The sequence below is a fragment of the Passer domesticus genome, chromosome 2 (genome assembly GCF_036417665.1).
Source record: "Passer domesticus isolate bPasDom1 chromosome 2, bPasDom1.hap1, whole genome shotgun sequence".
NCBI lineage: Eukaryota > Metazoa > Chordata > Aves > Passeriformes > Passeridae > Passer > Passer domesticus.
The window spans coordinates 80,354,911-80,380,446 of record NC_087475.1 but is presented as its reverse complement, the minus strand read 5'-3'; the positions used below and the strand labels follow the sequence as shown (position 1 = coordinate 80,380,446).

Here is a 25,536-nt window from a genome sequence, read left to right as displayed (position 1 = left end):
CATTCAGGCAATTCCTTGTCTTATCCTGCAAAATAAACAGAGCTTGCCTTTAGAAAACTTTAGATTGATTTCAAAAAGAGACACAAGACATGGTTAATTTTCCTAGACATAGAAGAAAATTTTCCTAAAATCAAAAATATAAAAGTGTTCACAATCCAACTGGGAAGGATATATCCTTTGAGATGGAGAGCTTTCTGCACGAGTTATTTCATAGCAACTGCAACAATCAATAGGCTTAAATATCTATTTCACTTTCAAAGAGAATTTGGTTAATTGGAAATAAGGCTACTAAAAAGCTGAGTAAGATCATCCACAGATCGTTTAATGCATCTTAATCAATCATTTTACAAAGCAAATAAGATTAACGGTTATAATTTATCCTTCGACAGACAACACTAAATAATTATTCCAGCCTGTGTTACTGATACTAATGAAGAGAGTGGAAATTCAGAGCAGATAAAGGACATGCTCTTTACAGGTTGCTGAGGCAGGAAAGGTACCAGTTTTATTCCTACCTGCTTGTTTTTCTGCTGTCAAATGCCAGTGCATCCACAAAAGTCAGACTCTTGTTCCAAAGCCAGAACGCTCACTCTGTTTCACATTTTGTGGCAGGCTCATACTTCAGGCCAAGCTCAGGCCATAGCTTTCTAATTTTTCTCTAAATCACTTGGTACACTTTTGGGAGTTATTAAATGAAGTGAGCAATGATACATAACAATTGTGTATGACAGGGAGAAATACATTGTTCTTCTTGTGGGGACAAACTGCAAACCTGGATAATGCCAGGAGCAAAGCCTACCTTGAAAAGCCACATTTATGCTCAGGGGCAGTTTAAGCTTTTGACAAACAGTTAAAGATAAATCCTGTAGTAATGACAGACAAGAAAATGGTACAGTTCTCCTGGAAGCACTTACACAGATTCTGGAGGGATGCCCAGAAAGAGCCTCAGGCATGAAAATAAATGCTAATATGTGTAAGTTTCCCATAACAAGTCCATAAGTCTAGAGTAGTACATAGATAATGGGCAGTGAGAATAACATCTTTCTGAAAGGGGAAATTGGAACAGAGGCAGATAAAGGGGAACACTGAAACTCAAAAGTTATTCTTAAACTACTCTTACAGATCATTGTTCATTAGTGAAAAATCCTCCTTTGCACTGATGAATACAGAAAATAGGCATTTCCTTGAATCAGCCACCTTTTCAACTTCTGGAGAAAGAAAAAGGAAAACCAAGTGAACTCTCACTTCTATCAAGAATGAGCCTGTCCTGTCAAGTTGCAGTTATTACTTTCGTATGTCAGAACTGCAAAATAACTATTTAGGAGTGATAATTGTCAGAAGAAGGTTTTTCTTTGGTCCAAACCATGAAGCCCTGATAACTCCAGCTGTAGTTTGGAAAGGACCATGGTGCCTTGCCTACATTAAACAGAAAGTATCTGTAGAAGGGTTGTCTTCTTTTTTTTTTAATCAGTGTAAATAAGACTGGCACAAAAATCTACATGCATGATTCTATGTTCACTCCAACCAGGACTACTTCGGTTTATCTAAAATTGAGCAGGATTTTAAACTGAACAATAAACTATTAAAAAAAAAAAAAAAAAGCCCACAAAGTAGTCTTTAGCATTTTGATTACACCAGTGCACGTTAAGCCTCAAAGAAGCAATGAGCCACAGTAAGTTATTTACCGTTAGAAAACACAGAAACTTGTCCTCTTTATTACTGAAAAACTGAGGGGCACACCTTCCTGTGAAAGCAGGACAACGACGCAGTGTGACCTGGATGGCCTGAAAACAATGAGAAGTAGGGCACAAACCCCTCCCGAGTTACGTCTGCCGAGAGCAGCCCTAATTGCCGGTCCCCGCGGCGCGAGCGCGGTGTCACAGTGCCAGCGGCACGTGGCGGCCGTGCCACCCGCAGCCCGGCACGGCGACAGGCGCCCCGTGCCCTCCTCTGCCCACGCCTCTCGCTTATTTGTCTATCGCAAATGAGCATATGGTAGCTGTCACTCTGAGGGGCCCAAAGGAAACGAGACTAATTGCAGAGTGAAGCCCGTCGGTGCCCTTCTGTCTGCCCTGCAGCTTGGAAGGAAAGTCCCGCGGAACGCGCCCGGCTCCCGAAGCCGACACGGGCGCGGGCTGGTCCCGTCCGAGGCGCTCGCAGCTATCGCCCCGCGGGCGCTGCCCTCAGTCTGACCTGACCGCTGTGCTCAAACGCGAGGCACAAGGCCACGGCCAAGGCAGCGTACGACCCCTCAGATCTGCTGCCAGGCCGACGGGAGGAGTGTGCCAGGAACACTCGTCTGGGCGCACCGTGTGCCTGGCGGCCAGAGCCGGGGGGAGCGCTGGCCTTGCGCTGCCGGGAACACCGCGGTCCGAGCCGCGGGGCAGGGAAAAAACAACCAAAACAACTCCCTGGAACCAAAACATAAACAACCCCCCAACAAGCGCTCTCCCGGCGGCGGATGTTCGCGGCTGAGCCCTGGGGCCGGAGCCGTGCTTTGGGACAGGGGCTTCTCCGCCACCCCCTCCTGTCCCCGCGGCTCTCCGGCCGCGCAAGCTGTCACCGGGGATGGCCGAGCGCGGCTGCCACCGCTACCCGCGGATGCTGCCCGCGCCCCGGCAGTCTCCGCCGCTCCCGCTCCGCTCCCGCCGCCTCCTCCCTCCCTCGGCAGGCGGGGCTGGCCCGCCCCCGGGCTTCCCCCACCGCCCGGCAAGGGGAGGGGGCTCTGGCACCGCCCCATCCCCGCCCCTCCCGGTGGAGCAGCGCCCGGCGCGCCCCTTAAAGCCGTTCCCGGCCGCCCGCGCGGTCAGTCCGCGGGGCCGCCGCCGGTCACCGCGGGGAGGCGCCGGGACGGGGTGGCCGCGATGCTGGAGAACGGCTCCCTGAGGAACTGCTGTGACCCGGGCGGGCGCGGCCGCCTCGGCTTGGCGGAGCGGGAGGCGGCGGCGGCGGGCGCCCCGCGGCCCGCCTGGGTGGTGCCGGTGCTGTCCAGCGTGCTGATCTTCACCACCGTGGTGGACATCCTGGGCAACCTGCTGGTCATCCTCTCCGTCTTCAAGAACCGCAAGCTTCGGAACTCAGGTAAGGGTTTGATCCCCCGCACCCTGCCCCGGCGGTGGCAGGGAGCGGCGAGCGCCCGAGTCCCGCCGCTATCCTGGTCCTGGCTTCCACCTGTCCTGAGGAGTCCGCCCGCTTGTCGAGTCCGTGCGGGCCGCCGGCTGAGGGCGGGGGACCAGGGTCCCCATCCATTGGTTCTCGCCCTGTAGTGTGTGCAGGGACTCCCAGGCGCTCCGTCACCCTCCCCAGCGCGCCGCCTCTGCGCTCCCCTCGGGCTCCGTCCTGCCCTCCGTCCGGGAGCGCAGGTCGTTCCGTGGCTCCTAATGAGGCATTATGTGGTCTCTATGGAGCTCCCGAAGAGGGGAATCGGTGCCATCCGGCGGCAAAAAGCGTGCCCAAAGCCGTCGGAAGAGTGAAGGAGGAGCTTTTAAAACTTGCTCAAGAGTCCCCCACGGTGCTGTGCATGCGTGGGGAGGCGGCTCAGCCCGCTCTCTGGACCCCTCATCAGAGTTCACGGTAGTCTTCACGAAATCGCCTTCTCGTCTCCTCATCGCGTATCCTTCAACCAGAACGCAACCAATAAAGTGCGGTGTTGTTGTCTTTGAGTCGTGTCTACAGTTTCTCCTTGTGTGTGCTAGAATGTTGCTCTGCGTTTTTTACTTGCTAAACATACCGGCTTTATCTCCTCATCTCTGCCGGGCTGGTTACAACATGTTTCAAACTACAAAACTCTGTAGTTTGTCACCAGCTTCTCTCATTTGCCTCCTGGCCCTGATTCGCGCACGTCCCGCTGCGTGCGGATCCCAGAGCTCCTCCGGCTCCCCCCGTCCATGGAGCCGATTATTCCCTGACGCGCAGGGCTGGGCACTCGGCTGGATGCTGGGTGTCGGTGCAGTATAAAGTGCTACCCCCGAAATTGTGGTGTATGTGCTATAGTTCTTATAGTACTTAGCTGTTCCCGGAACTCCTCATTCCTCCGAGACTCGAGTTCTCTCCTTTTCCATGCGCACGCAGGTCGGGGTAACCAAACTTTGCTGGGAGCTGGCGGGAGTCCGAAGCGCTACGCTCCTCTCACTGGGAGCCAGAGGGTTCTGCCATCGATCCTCTGTGTCAGCGGGTGCTCCCTTGCCACCGGGAAGGAGGGAGGGCGGCTGGCTTGTTTCTCCTGGGGGTGGTGGGGGTGTTGGTTTGGGGTTTTTGTAACCAGTGTCGCTTCCCCAGCGCTGTCGTGTCTCACGTGCGGCGACTAGACCCGCGCTCGCTCGCCCTTGCTTTAAGCTAAATGGTGCTTAGGGGCAAAAGCAGTTTATGGAGGGATCGCTCTGGCGCTCCCCAGTCTAGCTGCAGGCGGGAGATGCCGGCAGGTCCCGTGTACACGGGGCTGAGGGATCACACCCCGGAGCAGCACCGAGCCTGAGAACGTCTGGAAGGGTGGTTTGGCTGAGCGGGGGAAGACATGGCGAGGCCGCTGCTAGTCCGTGCGCTTGTGCTTGGGCTCTCCGTCCCAGGGGACCGAGCCGAGGGAAGCAGAGCCGGGGCCGCTAGTGCCGGCACGTCCCGAGCCGGAGCCCTGCGTGCCCCGAGCGGGACCGCGGCCGCCGAGCAGCGCCGGGCTCTGCCCCGGGCGAGCGGGGCCGGGCCGAGCCGGGCCGGGCTGGGCGCCGCGGCGGGGCAGGGAGTGCCGCGGGACCCGCCGTGACTCACCGGCGCTCTCCCGGCCCCCTCGGCGCCGGGGGAAGGCGAGTTCCCGAGGGATTCGCGCCTGGACTCCGGGGGGCGGAAGCGCCCAGGGAACAGGGGCTGTTCCCCCATCGCTGGAGGGGGCGGCCGGCCCGAGGCATCAGATCCCGTCCGGGGGGAGGAAGAGAGGGAGTCTCTTCTAAAACATTCCCTTCACCCAGACAACAGCAAAGGGAAGTTTGTGGTGCCTGGAAGAGTAACTTTCAAGATACTGATCAGAGTACTCTGTGGCACCCTGGGACTGCTGGGGGAAAAAAACCCCAGAAACAAACAAACAAAAAAACCCCAAAAAAATCAAAACACCCCCCCACACACACACCCCACAAAACAAAACAACCCCCCCCCAAACGTAGTCGTCTTACCTAGTTCAAATACCTGCTAATTGATCTCCTTCTAGGATAATCCTTAACGTGATGTCGTTGACCCTGTCCCAAAGATCTCTTTAGCTTTGATAAGTACAATGGAAAACAGCAGGGAATTCTGTCTGCATAATCTTTATAAGGTTAAATACCTTTTAAATTGCCAGTTCTTAGTTTTACATCAGGCAGACATGACTCTTGGAGGTGAAACTGAAAGGGCATAGTTTGGTAAATGTCTACAGAAATCTTTTCAGGAAAAATTTCTTAGGGAGGAAGCAGAGTGGAAGAGGACTGGAAAGTGATGTGGGTGGAGTGATAGAGGGGATGGGAAAGTGGCAGAGAGCTAAGGTAGTACTTGGGAGCCCTTAGCCTCTGACAAAAAAAGATGGAAAAGCAGGTGGACTTGCAAGTTTCTATTCTGAGCAAACAAGAAACAACGTGTTTGTACCTGCAAGGGGAGTGAATGCAGTAAAAAGTGAAATGGTGAGGAAACACGGCATGAAAGGAGTTAGACCTTGTCAGAGAAGGAAAAGATGAAGTTAGGGGAATGGTTATGACAGGAAGACATCTAGATGATCGAAGGAAAAGGAAGAGCTATACATCATGAGCACTCAGTTCCCTTTGAAGAAGTTAGTGAGAGATTTTTCTTGGATGAGAGTTTGGGACTTCAAATAAGTCACAAGTGTAGAAGGAATAAATTAACCAGCTCTGCCTGCTTCTGTGGCACAAGAAGTAATCATACCTTCAGAAAGCAATACAGGTCTTTAGCAATTTTTCCAGGATTTATCAACACTATTCTGTTCTAGATTTCACAGAGAGATCTGATAACTGGAAACAGTGTAGTTATGCATCACTGTCCTAAAAATTAAAGCATGACCAAAAGTAAATATATTCTAATGCTGTTATATAATGGGAGGTGCAAGAATGGAATGAAATAAAATTACCTATTAGCCATTGGGCTTGTACCCTATTATGTTCAGCAGGAGAGAAATAAAGAATAGATAGGATTGGTGTTTCTGGACCTTGCTCATTCACTCCTTAAACATGGGAATTTTGCCAGCCTTACAACAGAATGATTGTTTCAGATCACAGAAGCCTCTTTCAGATCACAGAAGCCTCTTTCCCACATTTAAATTTGGTTTTGGGGAAAATCTGTGAAGACTCTTCCAAGTAATGCATAGCATAATTGGTATGAATCAACATGCTTGTCTTACATAACTGCACCCAGTCTTTCTGTGAGAGGCTGAGCAACTTCTGATCTCTGAAAGTGATTTAATTTACAGAAATTAATGCTTTTATCATTTCTAATTTGGGAAGAGAGCAATTTCATCTAACACACTGCAAAATTAAATAAAACTTTGTATGTGGAAATAATAAAATTAAATCAGCTTGCCTTTCTACTTGAAATGTCAAATGTGTTCTGAATTTTCAAAAACAATTATTGATTTTGTATGGCTTCAATTAAACATGCCCAGTTGATGGCAGCTTTTACATTGCTCAACTTTTGAAGTGTTAAAGTTTACATGAGCTCAACAACCACTGCTGGATGATCAAGTATCCCGAAGGTGCATCAAGTAAATCAAAGCCACTAGATGCTTTTAAGAAATTTAAAGATACTTTTGTATAGCCGTAGCTATAAACGTAGCATTATAGGCTGGGGTAAGAACCTGGTAGGAAGCACTCTAGAAGGTGGGAACCAGCAAGGCACCTCCCAGAGGACAGAGATAAAGCAAACCATTTATACTTCATTGGCTCTAAAGCCAGCATGGAATCAGTGAGAAGTGAGAATTAGGCACATTAACTCAATATAATTTCAAATAGTAATGAGGACTTGGGACCCTTTGACTTTTGGCAGAATATTAATATTAACTTTGGTGCGTTGCCAAAGAATGCATTAGTGGAAAGTGGTATTTTTAGTGCATTTTGTCAGCCCTCCTCACCCTCTCCACTATTTTCCTTTCTATATATATCAGCTAACACAGCACAGTGAGACTCTGATTTCCATTTGAATAGCAAGGTGCTATTGCAACACAAATTAAATAAAATTTCATGTTTCTTTTACCTGTAAGAGCATGGGTGTATTTGCATGTTTAGTTCTGTCTAACATGTATGTGGCTCTAGAGATGGACAACGCTTCTCATATGTATATTTGTATAAACAATATAATACAATAAACAAAATAAACAATCCTGCATGTAGAATTATAATGTTGATACTTATCAATCTACTAAATAAACTTGTTCAGCAATATATAAGCAAGTCTTGTAGTATTTTTTCATGCTCTTCCCCTTTCCATAGCCTTCACTCCACATCTCTGTGATACAGCTGAAGGTAAGTTATTCCCATTGTTAAATGCCATTTTCAGTTATTCTTCATCTCTTTGGCCACACACAGTTCTCTTTCCCTCCTTTATTTCTCTGCTATTATTTTTCCTGTCCACTGGAAAACAGGACATTTGTTTCCTGTGATGGAATCCATCTCTTACAAAATGGCAGTGGAGAAATCTGTTTCTGAAAACACTTGGAAAAATTGTCCTTTAATACCAGCAGTGATACTGACAAGAACATATTTTGATGAGCAGATCATGAGATCCCATCTGATGGTTTCGGCTTTTGAACTCCTTACTCTTTCAACCCTGGATCCACAGAATTCTTAGCTCCAGGACCGGGTGTGTTTGGCTTTCATATTCTCTCTCACATTCAGCTTAAAGGTGCTTAATGCTAAGAAATTGATGGGAACATAGCTTCAGCATTCACAAAAGTTCATTGAACCCAACACTTAGAATAATAATCTTCTATCTCTTACTGTGATTCAAACTCATTTTTACTTTATTGTAACTTTGTGATTATTAGTTGCTTACTTAGAGTGAATATCTTTATTTGTAGAATTACAATTGTCATTTAATTTGAGTGGATTGTTTTTCCACCTGTTGAGAACTTTTCTGCAATATTAATAGGCAGTAAACAAATGTTTACCCCTCAACCTTTTTTTTTCCATAGTAGACAATACTTTTAGTTTCCTCTAAGTAGCTGCATTCTTAGTTTTCCTGGGTTTTTGAGGTCTTTCCAAACTAAATTAATCTGTCTTAAACTGACCTGTTCACAGTAATGCAGATGAAGTACCACAATACTCTCTTTTCTTAAATGTTAAATCTTACTCTATTTTCTTAAATATTAACATTCTATTCTTCTCTGTCCTTTCCTGGATGGACAAAATGGACCTGGCATGCCTTGAAGACATATTTTCCTTTTATGTGATAGCATAATATGGGTGACTGTTCTTGGTGCAGTCACTTGCTGATGCAGCTCTTCTTTTTCTTTTGTTACAAAATTATTCCTTCATTTTCTGACCTCATATCTCATGTTATTATACTCTATCCACTTTCTGGTCTTTTAGTCCTCAAGCAAAAAAAGAACTTGACTTGTCCGTGTATCAGTAGGCTCTCAACTTTGTATTATCACAAAAATTCATTAATTCTTTTTGTGGTTTGTGACGTAATACTTCTGAAACAGACAAAATTAGTTCAATGTAGGTTATCTCCCTCCGGTCCAACAATTTTCTTTCATCATTGTCCAGGCAGTGCTAGCAACAGACTGTAAGTGGTACCCTGGTGATTCCAAGGCTAGATCTGTTTAGAGCAACCTCCAGATCCAGAAAGTCCAAGTCCAGCTTTTATTAAATAAAGATGATCAGATTACTTGGTACAGCCACTTTTTATAAGCTCACATTGATTTTATTCCATTTGTCTATACATGCATCTTTAATTTTCCTATCCCTCCGAGTTTGTCTCTCCAATCTTGGCTACAACTGAGATTAAGAACCCAAATATTTCTCAATTCATTCTTCCTTTTCAACAATTTCCAACCTTGAAAAAATGTGACATGTTAGCACATACTCTATGGTGGACAAATTAATCTTCCAGAGGTGGCAACACTAGTTTACTGTTCTTATTACTCCCTAATTGCTTTTCTGACTTACTGCGAGCACCATTCATGTAAAAAGGAACAGCATTTGTGCAGCACCATAGCAAAGGAGGAGGAAATGGGTAGTAAAGTGTGAGAGCACCACAGCTGCAAGTGAGTCATGGCAACACTGCTCTTTGGGATGCATGTGGGAGCCAAGCTCTGAGAGAAATCAAATCACTCAAGCCTGAGAGAAATCTGCACTTCCCTACTGGCAGTGAGGACTAGAGAACATTTCAGCCCCTTTTTACAGGTCCCACATGTAGCTCTCAATACTTTCGGAACACAACACTATCTCTAAGATAACAGATGTTAAAAAGTTCCTACCATCATTTTTATTCAATCTTTCTGATATTTTGCTTTATTGTAGTTATGCTAATTCCTCACCTGTCAGCCTGCCTTGGCCCCATTTTTGTCCTTATTAAGAGGTCTAGCAAAATCTTTCTTCAAACCAGAAGCCATTTTAACTCAATTTTCAGGGTACCCCTCCCCCAGTAACTTGTCTTTCCTTTCCTCCTTTTTACTGTGCTGAAAGTGCCTTTTAGTAATTTTAGAAGTCTTTGCAAAGTCAAAGAAGTTATGGGGATTTGTCAGTTTCCCTTTTATCCATTTTTGCTCTCTCTAGCAATTTTCTTTGGTGAACATATCTTTTACTTCTAGCCTCACTTATTGCCCCCAGTATCCTTACTGAGATAACTTCTCCATCTAGATCTGGAACTTTTTCTTATGTTTTTCCCTCTTTTGGATGCAAGTTACAGAGAATATTTTTGTACCTTTAATATGAAAAAATGCCAACCTTCCTCCACATTCAAGTCCCTAAGCTCCTCAGTACAAATGATTTCACTTTGCTAATTAGCTTCTTTTATTTATCAAAATGTGCAAGCCCCCTTCTTAGTTATGTCTGCTTTGTTTATTCTTTTATTTAATTTAACCAAAATAATCTCATATGCTTTCAATACAACCTTATTTTCTATGGCAGGCTCTTCAGGGATGTCTTTGTTCTTTATGAAAACAAAGGCTGGGGTATACTGGCAAATAGACTCTGAATTGAAGAAATCTGCTGGGTGTATGTCCAGAACTCAGCTGCCATTTCTGTGCTTATTTTCCCCTTTACATATGAGGACCTGCATTGTCCTGATGTTAAATTGGCTCCATTAGTGTTTTCCTACTAAAATGAAGGCATTCTAATCCAGTTTCAGGTTTCTGCATTCTTCACTGCACATTGTCTTTACAGCTCTTCACCAATGTAATTTTGGCTTTTACCAGGATATCCTCTGTCTCTCAATCTCTCTCTCTCTTCATTCTCCTTCTTTTATGAAGAGAGTAGACCTTTTGGTTGGTATTTCTCTTCTCTGATCACTGGTGCAATTCCATTCTAACAGAATTGTTTCCATGAAGTTTTATTTTTATTTCTCACTGGTTTTGGATCCCCTATTTTATTTCACGGGTTCCTGGCACCCTTTAACTGACTCTACTGCTTTTTATATTACCACTCCAGTTGAACTCCACAACGACTGAGCTCCTGTTTTCTATATTTTTTGCCACCACCTTCCTGAAGCCAAAATTCCCTTGCCCTGGTGTTAAATGAAGAAACTATATGGTTTCTTCTCAAGCTCTCTTCCCATCTCTCAACTTCAAGTTCTTTTTACTCATTCTGCCAGCTTGGATTGCAAGCTGGTATCCCATATGCTTAGGTGAAGTCTGTCCATGAAGATATGAAACCTCTTCCCAGAAAATACCTCCAAATGATCAATACTCCAAAGCTTTCTATATAACTTCTAGAACTATTCAGTCATGTGCTCGTGACTCATCTCATAATTCTAATTATGCTTCTATTCTCTTCTTGGAGAGGAAACAGAATAAGTTCATCACCAGTTCCATTCTCTTTTCTGTGAAACTTGGTTCAAACAGTAACCAAATGAGAAAATGTGGCTTCAAAGTTACTTGTAAAATAATAACTCTCAACTTTGTTAACCTGCAAATAATTCCAAAAGTAGAAGATCAAAGTGAAAAGCCAGTATTATTAATTTGCAAAGTAAGAAAATTTCTTTAACAAAGGATGTGAATCTTGCAGATAAATTTAGAAAAAAGTGAAAAGTGGAAACCTAAGATTGTTCTAGAAGAGAAAAAATCTGAAGGATATGGAATTTTAAATTATTTCAGAAATAGAAAGTTTGTAAGGTAATTATGATCCTAGAGGGATTGAAAGACGTATTTAGGAGTACAGAAACATCATAAAGTAGAAAAATAACTTCTCCATCAATCTGCACCACAGGGAATGCTGTTTAGGGTAAAATTGTAACTTATTGCAGGTTGTTCTGCAGCCATAGGGTATTTTGTATCTTCCTTTGAAGCAATACATTACTGCCAAGTTATCATTGTTCTGAATTATCATTTACTTTTATACTGTATGGTAAAGTATTCCATTTACTGATAAGCAAAAAGAAAGTTTATTGGCAAGATCAGCTCCAAGATACTTTTATTTTAGCATGTAATATTAAGTCCTATTCCACTTAATAAGTGGAGCTATTGGTATGCTTATCTTTAGAGGAAATAGAATGATAAGGATTTATTTGAGCTGCAGAAGTATGTTTTCCTGAACTTGTAAAGAGGAATATAAGGGTGTATTTATGTCATGTATTTCATTTGGCACAAGTCCATTCTACCCATGTTTCAAGGGAAGGAAAACCAAAGGATGCTGTTAGTGTGATGCTTTTCCTGCAATACTGTATTCAGGCTCTCCTTAAGGCCTACTCTAACACAGTCACATAGCTTTTGCTTTTGTTTTGGTGGGTTGTTTTTTTTTCAGCTCAGAGTATGAATAAGTTTCTTTCATCTCCTTGATATAACCAATGCAAATGTACTCTCAGATACAGGAAATTAGAAGGAGCTCTTAGCAGCTGTATTATGGCAGTTCCAATGTGTCTTAGGAGCACTCCCTTTCCTGCCAGCTCTCCCCTGGACTCTGGACTGACATTCCTTTTGCAAGACTCTCTGACTGCATGAGGAATGACCTCTCTGCAGTAAAGCTCTATTCTTGGATGGAGCAGCAGAAGCAGTTCAAGGATTCATGGTGCTCTTTGGCGCAATCAGCCAGAGCTAAGACACCAAACCTCCCCACAATGCTAGGACAACTAATTTTAAAATACTATTTTTTTCATCTATTCTTAGCAGATATATATTCACCAGATTACTTTAATCATTGTGTTGAGAATGTTATAGGAGACTACTCTCATTCCATCAAATCAGTGACAACCTGTTCTCTGCCTCTAGGAGTAAATTCTACTCCTACTCCAATTCAGATCTCTTATGAGTACCGCTACCTTCAGATATGCTTCAGATTTTATCTTCTTAGAAGTTATCCTTTATAAGTGCATATTGGTGCCTTGCCATAAACTGGAAAGTACATTGCCTTGTTCCAAAGAATACATATGAAAACAGCCATGTTGTCCTGAGCTGCTAAAACCATTTTTTCATTTGCAGAAAGGAATGCTAATGTTATCGCAATTTTCATCTTCCTAAAAATGAATCCGAGCAGTTGTTCTGCTTTTTTAACTTTCCACCTTGATATGGGCATAAAACAGATTTCCTGACAGCAAAATCTTACAGAAACATGTCTAAATCACTGTGGGTGCAACACTGTGGTGTGTCCTCCTTAACAACAGTAGCTGCTTTAGAATCTTCTGTTTTACTTTTGATCTCCATACTGAGAAGGACTCAGCTATATCAAAGTCAGCATTTTCCTGACATTTCAGCTGCATATGGGACAGCTACATCTTGACATAAAAACAAATTAAAACACCTTAAACATGTTCATCAAATGACTAGAATCCTGATAGTTGGGATCCTCTTTTTAATTATTTATTAATTGTAGAGGTATTTGATTATACTCTTTAAAAAATGCTGCTTAAATTATGTCTGCAGAAAAAACATAACCCTTCTGACAGACTTCCTATTTTTTTCATCTGTGTTTTATGGACTTGGATCAGTTTCAATGTTTAAACACTTTGTGAAGATTATAATAATTTATATGATAGTTCCATTGATATTGTTGGTTTTTTGCTATAGAACAACATCTGCTTACCTGTTGGTTTATATTGCCATATTTGCTCAACGTAGGCAATAACTGCTGTCAGAAGATAGCACATGCAGCTCCTGGAATTAACAGTCTGACTAACAAGAAAAATATCTACTTGCTATCTCAGCCCTTATAAATATAGTTATGTTAACTAATTGTAAGTTCAGAACTAGCAGCAAATCGTAAAATATATCACTGCAAAGAAGACAGGAGCCAATAAGTGGCATCCTCAGGTCTCTATGATTTGCTCCAATGCTGCCCAAAATTCCCAGTGTCCTCTCATTCTAAAGCCAGTTCCATTTTTCTAAATAATTCAAATATACACAGCATTTCATTTGAGTGCAAATAGGGAAAAGAACCTTTTGTGAGAAGGCTGTCACCTATGAATATATGTAATAATAATCAATCTAGCTATTTTTATGTCCTAGTAAAAATAACCTACTTTTTGAATATTAGCCACACAGTTTAATGAAAAAAGTGTCTATTCAAGGTGCCCATTCAGTGCATAGATCCTGTATATGGTGAAATTTATTGGAGTTGTGATCTTTAGGACTTTCAAAATGTGTTCTTAGAAGTAGTCAACTCTAATCAGATTTTCTACTGACAAATAAAAGGCTGTTATATTAAAACATGCTGCTTTTCTTCAAGAAAAGTAAAGACGTGCAAATGGCATAGTCACCATGTGCCAGCTGGGAGTTGTCCATCCCTCCTTTCTGTGAACTGTCACTTAAGGTTCTTAAGAGTCTTAAGAGACTAAACATTCCAACCAGCTTGTTTGAAATCAGTTGTTACTCACTGGAATGTACAGGATGTAATTTTTGGATTGTTAGAGAGGAAAAAAAAAAAGATTAATAAGGAACTGGTATCTTTGTATGCCTTTGTCTTGTTATGTTAGTGGTCATGACAGAAAGAATATTTAAAATTCAAACTTCCCTGCCTCAAGTCAGATAGTACACCATTATACTCCAGATGTTTTACTGGCATAAAATATAGTGTCAGAAAGTGAGTGTTGTGCTGTGAAAATTGAAAGCACTCCTACTCAAGGACAAGAAGTCTCCCTGAGATATTTTTTAAGCGACTGCAAAAGTACTTGTTATTAGAGTCACAGGTGAGGTTAGAGCCCATGGACAAAAGATTGCTTTCTGAATCAGTTTTCATGTTAAGCAAGACTTTTATTTTTCCCTTTGCAGTCATTACAAGGAAAATGTGTAAAATATTAATCAGATGTTAAGGTAGCCTTTGTAGAAGGATAGTGTAACCATACTGATTTGCCTAGAAAAAATTACCTGCTGGTAAGTGAGTTGAAAGAGTTTATAAGATTTTACCTATGATTATGGTGCTCGGTATGAAACCTCAACTACAAAATCCAGAGTCCAATTGCAGCACTGGACATCTGCTGTTTCAAAGTAGAAGAAAAGTTAACTAATTTCCAGTCCTGTAATTATGCCTTTGGTTGGATAATCTAAAAACAATGCAATCTTCTTTAGTCCCTCTTATGAAACACCTGGTATGCCAGGACCATAAAAACTGTAAAACTTGCTGTACAGCCCGCTTCCTGGTTAAAGATGAAGCCAGAATATCTGCTCTGCTTATGGAGAGCAAACACTGCAGTGAAGTAGGTGACCTTCAAACACCCTCAAACATTCTCATATATATATATATATATACACACATTACATGAAAATGTATGCATTAAAGAATAAATATAGTGATTTCCATTTGAGCTTGGCTTAGTAAAAACTGTAATGTTTTGCTCCAGTTTGCAAGTGTGTTCATGGAGTAAAAGAGGTGTGACTCAGTAGGTTAGGCAGACAGAAGTTGCCCACAGCTCACTTTCTAGGTCACAGGCCACCAGGTCACCCACTGGGGTGAACTGGCTAGAGCTGCCACAAGGAGCTGCTCTGAAGGGCTGGCTGCAGCCAGTTCACAGAGCTCAAAGGTCATCAGAGTAGCATGTGGAACAGGATTCTGCAGCTGGGGTAAGCTGAACCTAGTAGGTGAGTATCTAGATAAGGAGGAGCATTCTAGCCTTGTGGGAATTGCTTTCTGAAAATTATTTTGCTAGGAGCTGGTGCCTCCTACCTCTTTCTGTGCAGCCTCTACCAGACTCCACGCTCCACCCCCATAGAGTTCTGTACCTTTACTGCTCTGTAGATTTACTGGTCCGGAAATATTTCTTGGTCCAGGTTCTCTGTTTGGCTCAGTCTATTTTGTTCACTCGAAGATTATTCAAAAAATCCTGCTGTCACAAAGAATCCGAAGGCAGAAGTATAAGAAAAACAAAGCCCCATCTATTCTAATCTGCACTGGGGCCTCTTCTTCTGACCAAGCAAGTCTAGCTCATTGTTAATGACCATGTCTTGTGTCTGCATGCATGTTAACAGGTATGATCTTAAGTGCCCTCTGATATTTAGTAGATCAAGTAGATCCCTCATCTGTCACAAAATAGAGCATCTGGCCTCTATTCCCTAGTGAAAACAGTAAATATTCAGTACACTGATTCCTTACTGGAGCACGTCACCCTGGGAGGTTGTTGAGTCTCTGTGGCTGCAGACAGTGAAAGGCTGACTGGACATGGCCCTGAACAACCCACTATAATTTATCCTTCTTTGAATGGAAGGGCTGGACTAGATGAACTCCAGAGACCAATTCCAACTTTCATGATACTGTGGCTATATTGGTTGCATGCCTATCACTCCTCATTTACCTGTCTCAGCAATATCATTACTTGCAGGCCCAGCCACAGTAGATTTGTTGTCTTGTCATTTGTCAAGGCTTCTACTGGCTCTCAGAAAAGACCTTGATTCAGCAAATGATCATTACACACTTTGTCTGTATTGAGTTGGAGCACAAAGCAGCTAATACTTCAGAGGAGAATACACAATCATCTTCTGTAAAAGCATATTATTTATTCATCTGTTCACATGCTGTTTACAAACCTATGAGTATCATTATAAGATGAATCATGTCACTGTACTTTGCTTTAAGACCTTATTTCCAAAAGAAGCAGATGGCAGAGACTGACAACAGCTTCTGAAGACATTCATCTCCCTATACATGTACAGTAATGAGGCCTTCCAAAAGCTCAGAGCAGAAAGGGTAAGACTTTTCCTTACTGAAAGATTATAATGGCCATTTTTGTCAAGTATCACCTATTTTCTTCCTCGGTGAAACAGGAAACAAGAGAAGAAAAGAAGATTATAAGGAAGGGACTCCATAGGTTGTTTAGAAGCATTGGCAACTTGTCAACATAAGTGTTTTCCAATTAGAAGGTCCCGTGTACTCTATTTACTGCAGTCTATCAGATCCTATTTTATAAAAATCCAGGATCCTCCACCGTGTCTGGGAGTCGAACACAGAACACTGAAAAGTACATAGGAGGAATAATGGGCTTCAATTTGGTTTCTTTTAGCAGATGGAACCTGCTGTTGACATGTTGACATGTACATGCTTTGCACATATTTGTCTCTGTAGCTGTCACAGGCTGCAAGTCCTCCACCTGCAGCCCTATGGAGCAGTTGAGAAAAGCACTGAGCAAATTGCCACTTGCATGATCTGAAAGTGGAGATCCAAACATTTACACTGGTCAAAAAGTTCTGTACTGTTGAAATTGGTCTGCAGGGCTAAACTACAAGATGCACCTTATCATGGCTAGTCAAATCTCTTGGCAAATTGGTCCTGATTGTGTCCCACAGTCTCCAATAGTCCCCAATTTTATTCACTTCATATACCAGCCTGATAGCCTTAGTATCTTCAGGAATATCTTAAGGCTTATATTTTAAAATAGAACTATTTAATGTCTGAGATTTGTTGGTTTGTTTGGTTTTTTTAAAATTCAACTAATCTGCTAGCAAATATTAAACTAGAACAAAACACAAACCAAACAGCTTAACAAAACAAAACATGGTTTTAGTTTGAACAAAATTATTTTCACTTTTCAATTTCCTGTCTTTTTTTATAAAAGAAGGTGAAAGTTAAGTTATTCTGAGGACTTGAGCCATGTTTTGTTGCAGTAATAAAGGAAAAAAACCAACATAATTTCCTTTGACACAAATACAGTTTAGATACAATAGCAAAGATGAATGTCATAATAAAGGTGATGGAATTAACTATTGTTTCACACAATATAAATTAAAATCTGTCAGGGCATAATGAAGTTTTTTTCCAGAGTTTTTAGAAGTGAAATATTCTTCCTTTGTTTGGTTCCACACTTCAGTCTTTTATAGTTGATCTCAAACAAGTTTTGGGGTAGGGTTTTTGTTTGTTTCTTTAGCAAAGCAACACCCTATAAAATGCTACATATTTCACTTTTATTTTTTTTGACATGCAATATAATGTTGAGACACTGAAAAAAGTTATTAAAAATTATAGGTCACCCAGCTCTTTATAGGTTCTAACTAGATTGCACCTGTTGTATTTTACAGCCTTTCATATTAGCCCCTTTGTCAGCAGTAAATGAGTTTTCATACTTGCAGTTGTACAAGTAGGTTTCCTATTCTTTCTTGGTTGAAGCAATCAACAGCTGTGACCACTTCAAAAGAAGAAAATTAAGATGATATGTACTGGCAGATACAGAAAACAGGACTTATTTCATGAACCAATGAAAAGCCAGTCTAGTTTTGTTGTTATGTAGTGGTTGTGCTCAGCAACCGGAGGTTCTGAGGCTGGGCTGCCACTGGTGCCATGGCTCTAAGCCTCAGAGTGAATGTCTTGGCTTTGCTCCCCGTGTGACATCTGAACTGAAAAAGGGGAGATTTTAAGCTAAAGAGGGTAGACTTAGATTAGGTATTAGTAAGAGATTCTTTACTGTGAGGGTGGTGAGACACTGGCACAGGTTGACCGGAGAAAATGTGGATGCCCAAACCCTGGATGTGTTCAAGGCCAGGCTGGGTAGAGCACTGAGCAATCTGATCCAGTGGAAGGTGTTCCTGCCCATGGCAGGGGGGTTGGAACAAGATGCTAGTTAAGGTCCCTTCCAGCTCAAACCATTCTAAGATTCTACAAGTCTGTGATTCTCTCAGCAGCAACATGGGCCTTTTCCATCCTAGACTACCCTCAAGGCAAGAGCCTGACTTCACTGTTAGAACATAGATATAAGGGATCTTCTCCCCTGAGCCTGCTGCAAAATGCAGCTCAGTTTCAGATGGCTGGACACACAGAACCAGGCATAGCTAGACTCATACTCTGTCTTTAGCAGTAGATGGAAGCAGGCACTGAGGAGAAAAAGAGAACAGAGCAAGCCTGCACAATGCTTCTGTATTATTACAACTTGTGATTCCTTCCATCTCAGAGAAGTTCCTAAATCTAGTATGGTATGTCTGTTAAGTAAACTTCAAATGTAGTACTTCAAATAAGTACTCTTACAAGTACTTTTCCAGTCTTCCCTTGAACACAAGCAACATTTTTTCATCTGCAAAATCTGTTAAGGATTTACTACCTAGTGCAGCAACCACTCCCTTTTGTTTGCTTTTAATACAACTGACCTTGCTAATAGCTCTATCTTTTCTATGTGCTCCATCCCTCAGCATCAATATGCCACTAGGATGCTGTTTGGGAGAAGAAAGTGCTGCTACTTTTCCCAGAGGATGCCTAACAGAGGTGGTATTATCTAACAGAGAAAAGTAAGCACAAGAGCAAGGTTCATGGACCTGGAGTGTTCTTCCTAATCAGTGTCTTGGAAAGTTCCTGCACCTATCTCAGTTTCCCTGCTGTTAAATCATGAGAAGGATTTTTAAACTATTTTTGGATGAGCATACTGATAAAGAGCACTCTACAATACAAGTGGTAACCTGTGTATTCTGATTCTAGGCTGAAATTCTTGAACATAACCTAGAAAGAGACAAGCACGCTAACCCCAGAAGAGCAGCAGGGCTGGTGAGTGGGGCACTCTCTGGGGACTACGGGAGACATAAACTCTTTTTCAAAGAAGTGTTCTTCTGTCATGGAAGTGTCCTAACCACTAAGCAACAGTGAAATTTCTAGTAGTAGACCTGTCTTGCCTCTTGTGCTTCCCCTTTTTCTCTACGAAAATACCCAGTAGTGGAAAAGTTCCTGCAATCTCAAAAAGTATCAGAAGCCCAGAAAAGCATTTATCACCACGTACATGTAGGATGTGATTAACGATCGGTGTTCTGCTTTGGAAGAGCCAGCCCCGGGCGTGTTCCCCCTGCCCTGCTGGGTGATGCGATGTCTCTGCCGTGGTGGGCTCCCGCACTAGGTGGCAACAGAGAGTCACCACCGTCCCCACCAGCACCAGGGGAAGCCACAGGCGAGCAAACTGCACTCAGGGATTACAAACCTCAGGCCTTTCTACCTAGCTTTTAGTCGCACAGCGCTTTTGCACTTGTAGTCTGTTGGCAAACTCAAGGCAGCGAACTCGCAGCAAGGACTAGTGCTCCCATGTTTAACCAGAGGGAGAAGAAGAGTGCGCATGCAGAAGAAGCGGAGATTTGGTTTTGGGTTACATTCATGCCTAGCTGTCAAGCATGCCAAAATCACGATCTCAAAAACAACAGCGCAGCTTAGATACCTCCTTTCAGTAAATCTGTGTCTGTGTTGACAACTGAGAGATCTGCCTAATAAGCCTAAAATTCACTCCTGCAAATGTAGCTCCCAGCACTAACTCATAGCTGCAGATGTAGAGCCAAGAATACAGTTCTGGTCCAGTCCAGGAGTCTGCAAGTCACTTAGCCACAATCTCCAAGTCCTTTTTACATGCTAAGCGTTTGTTCTTGTGAGTCCGGCATTCTTCCTCAGGCCAGTCCTGTTTAATATCTTTATCAGTGATCTGGACAAGGGGATTGAGTGCCCCTTCAGTCTATTTGCAGACAACACCAAATTGCATGGGAGTGTTGATATGCTGGAGGGCAGGAAGGCTCTAAAATAGATTGCTCTAGTGGAAATCTATTGCCTGTCCCTTTCCCTTGTATCAAAGTCTGCAGTATACCTCACTAATATCTGAAATAATGAAACATAACTACAAAAGAGCATATCAGTGCCTTTAAACTGTCACATTCAAAGAAAACAAACACCCATCTGGCATTTGTTTGGAGCATTATGTTACACCTTCTGTTAGCAACACGCTGTTGAACATTATACCAAATTAACATGTCTCAGTAAATCAAAGCTTTCCCTAGGTCTTGGCTTGTACTGTCACAGGGAATTCAAATGTCAGTGTGTGAAAGACTTAATTCTCTGCTCCACCTGCTGCCGATGCCATAGATTGAAGAGGGTGATGTCTGTATGCAATGTATAAAAACTTGTTAAACAAATATGTAACAACCAAAACACTACCTAAAAAAATCCCCAAACAACACCATGATATATAATTAAGCATTTTAACCAGTTTAAAACCAAAAAGAGAAGAAAAACCTTTAAAAAATAGTTGCTCATTGCAATTGCTTCTGGTTTTAGTAGAGAGATTAAAAGTCATTTGTCTTCTCAGAAGGCAGATGCTTAGCCCTTAAAAGTTTTGGTCTTATCAAAAAGTTTGTTCTGTAAGTAAATTCCTACAACATCCAGTCATATTAAAATTACAAGAGGATGCGACAGTTCTCTTTCTCCTGTTAGTTGTAGTAAGTAAATCAATATGTAGGAAAGCTTCATAAAATACCCATCTAGTTCTGTTGCACCCAAAGTCAATATCAGAACTTATTTTCGTTTTTATGCATGGAACTATTAGTGTTTAGAACAGCACAGATGTGCATATTTTTTAATGCCTGGCAAGACATTTGGCTTTCAGTAGCTACTGCTTGTAATTAAGGTGTATTTCCACTCCAATGAAAAAATGAATATACCTCTCTGTCTTATGAAACTGAAATCTACAAACAAAGTTCATCAAGTAAATTCCAGAAGCAATGATAATTATTCCAGCTAGATGAAAATTCTGTGCTTTCTATTTTGGTAGAAGCAGCAAAAAGTTGCCTCTTTAGTTATATTATGAATGTAATTTAAGCCACCCTAAAAGCCCTGGGTCAGGTGTGTCAAGGAACATTTACTTTCTCCAAGCACATAGAAAATGTCTACGACCTTTGATTTCTCAAAATGTCAATTATTTATGTTTTTTGAATTAGAAAAGTTTCTCTCTACTCCTGTAGATTATTCATTGCAGTAATAAACATTAAACTTAATTCTGTAGTCATCCACAAAGACAGAAAAATACCATTGGACTTTACTTTGCAGTGCACAGTGGGAACATTCAACCCTGTAAAAAGCCATAGAAGTGACAAATCACCTGAGGCCTTTATAGATATTGGACCATTTTTCTTCTGAGTTGTAAACTAGTAAATTAAGTTTTTGACAAGTTTCTTGCTCACTCTATTTATTCATTGCACCTGGAATTTTCAAGAAGTCCTAAATTTCTCTCAAAACTTTGAAAATATCTTGCTAAATGTACTTTACGGTTTATTTCCAAATGTGATTGAAAGAGCTCAATGCCCACTCTATTTCAACTGAACAATTACATTTTGGGTAGAAGCTGATGCTGGAAGGCCTTAGAGTTTAGATTAATCTTAGTGAACACGCTAGACTAAATTATCTCTTTCTCCAAAAGGCACTCCAAAACAGAAAAAAGGAGTATCTTTTCTTTCCTTTTTTTCTTCTTTCCCTTCTTCTGACTTCCATCTCTGATTTCTCTATCTTCTAATGTCTGATACAGTGATGAAAAACATAAAAGAAATCTTTGTTGCCACGATGTAAATACATTCTGATAAAGATGCCCCTGTTCTTTTGTTAGTTTTTGGTTTTGTTCTGTTTGCCACATGGCTACAAGAGGCCTTCACAGTCATCTCATCCTTCCTGCACAAAGGGATCAGCTTTATCTAGGCCAGTACTGACAAACACTTGTTTTCTATTTTCTTAAAATCTTCAGTGGCAGACTCAAAGCAAGGTGCTCCCACACTTCCTTCTTCTTGCCATTAAATTTTTGTTCTCTGTGTCTGCTTTGAAACTTCCTTGTTGTGACTGAAGCTTGCTTGGATTCATGACAATCATAAGAAAGAGTCATATCCTTCCTGCTTTGCTTGTTTGAAGTTATCACGGCCCACTCAATCGTCTCCCTAAATTGTTCAATCTTTCCTCACAAATCATCCAGCTGCAGCTATGGAACGACTTGGGTAGCTTTTAAAAATATATAAACCAGGCTACTAAATATATAACAAGGAGCTATCTCAAATAAGTTGTGCACCACTCTTGAGATGGGCTATGTTTCTGAGGGCACAGATGGATCATCCTGCTTTCCCTTAAGTTTACTTGCTGTTGTGCAAGTTCTGATGAGCATGGTGGTCCCCTAAAGTGTATGGGAGAAAGACAGCTCCCTATTCTTTAATTCAGGAAGCTGCACATGTAAAGCAGGTGGAGAAAAGAGAGTAGATGTGAAATTCTGTCGGTTTTGATGAGCATATTTATACATGGTTGTTGCTTTTACAACTTCCAGTTAATGCCATTCTTAATATGACATGGAGAACTTGTTAGTTGAGGACTAGTAAGCTCAGAATTTGTAGAATGGAGTACCTAACTGCTCTTTTCAAAAAATGATTATGTTCCATGCACTATTTTTAAAATTGCTTGGATTTTTCCATATCAGTTCATGCTGTGAAGGACTTCCAGGAAAGAAAAAAAGAGTAGGCAAGCCATATACAAAACCATACAAACCATTTACATTCTAAATGCCAAGAATGCAAAGTTGGTACCTCTGTCTTCTAGAGTGGAGTTCCTAAAGAACATTTTTCAGGAATATAGTTTACTATCTCTCTATTTTATCAAAATACCCTTAGATAAAATGTCAGAAATTTCAAACTGATGCAAAGGGCATTGGTTAAAGAGACGATAGGGCTCAGCCATATCACCTATATTTCCTGAATATCATCAGCATAACACATGAATACTTCCTCTTGCATGCATGGAACTTTTCTTTGTATAATTAAATATGTCTTTCTGCAGAGGGTGGTGAAGACAATTCACTTTTCCTTAGACAATCCAGTGAGAAAATAACTGCAGTATGGGTAGGCCATTCATGCAGAAAATATCTATTCTGCAAATATTGTGCAGCAATTTAGAGTATACATAAAACAACACATCCTTCCAATACTTATAGACCTAGTCTTTGTATATCCTTCTCTTTTGTGCTTGTGAAGCCCGTCAGCGTTCCAGTGATAGGTTAGACTGGCATAATATCTTTTAAGACTTAATATCTATAGACATAATATCTATTTAGACTTTTTTCTTTTTCATTTTATCAATCTAGCTGTGGAGTTAGCTACAATTAAACAACTCAACATGTGCTTATGCTGCTCACAGATGGCTATGTTTAGCCATAAACAGAGATAAAAGGAGCCAGGGGGGTATAATCCAGTCACCAACAGATTTGAAACATCCTATTGCTGCAGATATTTCTGTGGTGTTCCAAGTTACATTGTAAAATCATTTTCCTGTTGGTCCTATATACCAGCTGCTTGCTGACATCACCAATAATTTAACATTGCAGACATCCAAAATAGTGTAACACTTTTCTTCTTCACAGCTGTGCTTGCTTTCAGACTTATGCTTCTGTATTTTTCTTTCCTTCCAGGTAACGCATTTGTGGTGAGCCTAGCTTTGGCTGATCTGGTGGTGGCCTTGTATCCATACCCACTGGTGCTCTTAGCTATTTTCCACAATGGATGGACACTGGGTGAAACACACTGTAAAGCGAGTGGCTTTGTGATGGGACTAAGTGTAATAGGCTCTATTTTCAACATCACTGCAATTGCAATAAACAGATATTGCTACATATGTCATAGTTTTGCCTATGACAAAGTGTACAGCTGTTGGAATACAATGTTGTACGTCTCCTTAGTCTGGATATTAACAGTAATTGCAACTGTGCCAAATTTTTTTGTTGGCTCTTTGAAGTATGATCCACGCATCTATTCTTGCACCTTTGTCCAAACTGCAAGCTCCTACTATACAATAGCTGTTGTGGTCATTCACTTCATCGTCCCTATCACCATTGTCAGCTTCTGCTACCTTCGAATTTGGGTTTTAGTACTTCAAGTACGAAGACGAGTCAAGTCAGAAACAAAGCCAAGATTGAAGCCAAGTGACTTCAGAAACTTTCTTACCATGTTTGTTGTTTTTGTGATTTTTGCCTTTTGCTGGGCACCTCTAAACTTCATTGGACTGGCTGTAGCCATTGATCCTACGGAAATGGCACCAAAAGTTCCTGAATGGCTATTCATTATAAGCTACTTAATGGCCTATTTCAACAGCTGCCTTAATGCAATAATATATGGTCTTCTTAATCAGAATTTTCGCAATGAATACAAACGAATTTTAATGTCACTGTGGATGCCAAGGCTTTTCTTCCAGGACACATCCAAAGGAGGAACTGATGCCCAGAAGAGCAAGCCTTCTCCTGCTTTAAACAACAATAACCAAATGAAAACTGAAACCTTGTAAATGTATAATAGTCAATGCAAGAGTTTGTCATGGAGAAAACCAAGATCATAATTGTAATGTTCCGGTCATTCCTGCTTAATTCTGGGAGTTTCCACATGGATCACACTTTATGACTGGAATACTGTTTTCATAGTAAAGCACATTGCTCTGGATTAGTGATTTATACAAGATATTGATTGAAAACATGTTTCAGAATTAAAGCTGCAAATGGGTGCAAGCTGTTTTAGTTCTGAGAGCTGAATGCTGCTTCCAGACATATGAATGAGGTATTTTTTTACTTCAGCGGGAGTTTTGCATTCTTTATACAAGATCAGGATTCATTTCTTTGAAGATGTAGTGAGTCTATGTGTTCAGCAGCTCATCAAAGCTCTGGAGTGGTATTTTCCTCCCTTCTGTGTCTAAACAGAGGGTGAGACAGACACTCTATTTTTCACACATAAGCCAAACATTGCATTTCTGTAACAGTAATGGTGTCTTTCAATCCAATTTATAAACTGGAGAGAAGAATATTTGTGTAAAAGCAAATATTAACATTAGAGACTTTCCTCACAGGTTCTTCATACTTACATACATTGAGAATGGGAATACGCTGTGTCTACTCGCTTCATCTTTCATGGTTAATTTTATGGTAGATAATGTAATTGGTTTATTTATCACAGATTTACCTTACACAATATTCTTCCTTTGGAAAAGATTGAATTTTTATTGAACTTCATTTATTTACCAAAATATCTATATAAAATGTCATTTGATGCACTTTAGTACACCTTACACATTTGCAACAGACTGGAAATTATAGCATATGACCTGTGATCATCTGGAGTGGCAACTGGACACTAGACAGGATATCCTAGATCATCTCAAATGATGCTAGACCAAAAGAAGAAGCCCTTTTGACTATAAT

At 41.5% G+C, this 25,536-nt stretch overlaps 1 protein-coding gene across 2 annotated transcripts; it reads left to right on the top strand.

Moving 5' to 3' along the window:
- Positions 1-2,199: 2,199 nt before the first annotated feature.
- Positions 2,200-24,772, top strand: MTNR1B (melatonin receptor 1B). 2 transcript variants are annotated; one of them, XM_064409540.1, is made up of 2 exons: positions 2,200-3,081; positions 3,267-4,479. In XM_064409540.1, the coding sequence occupies exons 1-2, from the start codon at positions 2,865-2,867 to the stop codon at positions 3,575-3,577; spliced, it is 528 nt and encodes a 175-aa protein (XP_064265610.1). In that variant the 5' UTR covers positions 2,200-2,864; the 3' UTR covers positions 3,578-4,479. The 2 variants fall into 2 exon arrangements, with proteins under 2 accessions (XP_064265610.1, XP_064265609.1); XM_064409539.1 differs by lacking the exon at positions 3,267-4,479 and adding an exon at positions 23,764-24,772 and having other exon boundaries at positions 2,676-3,081.
- The last annotated feature ends 764 nt before the right edge of the window (positions 24,773-25,536 follow it).

Excerpts from the sequence above, each read along its gene's own strand:
- MTNR1B (XM_064409539.1), top strand. The coding sequence starts at position 2,865 with ATGCTGGAGAACGGCTCCCTGAGGAACTGCTGTGACCCGGGCGGGCGC. Across the intron at positions 3,082-23,763 it reads CCGCAAGCTTCGGAACTCAG|GTAACGCATTTGTGGTGAGC; the intron begins GTAAGGGTTTGA and ends CTTTCCTTCCAG.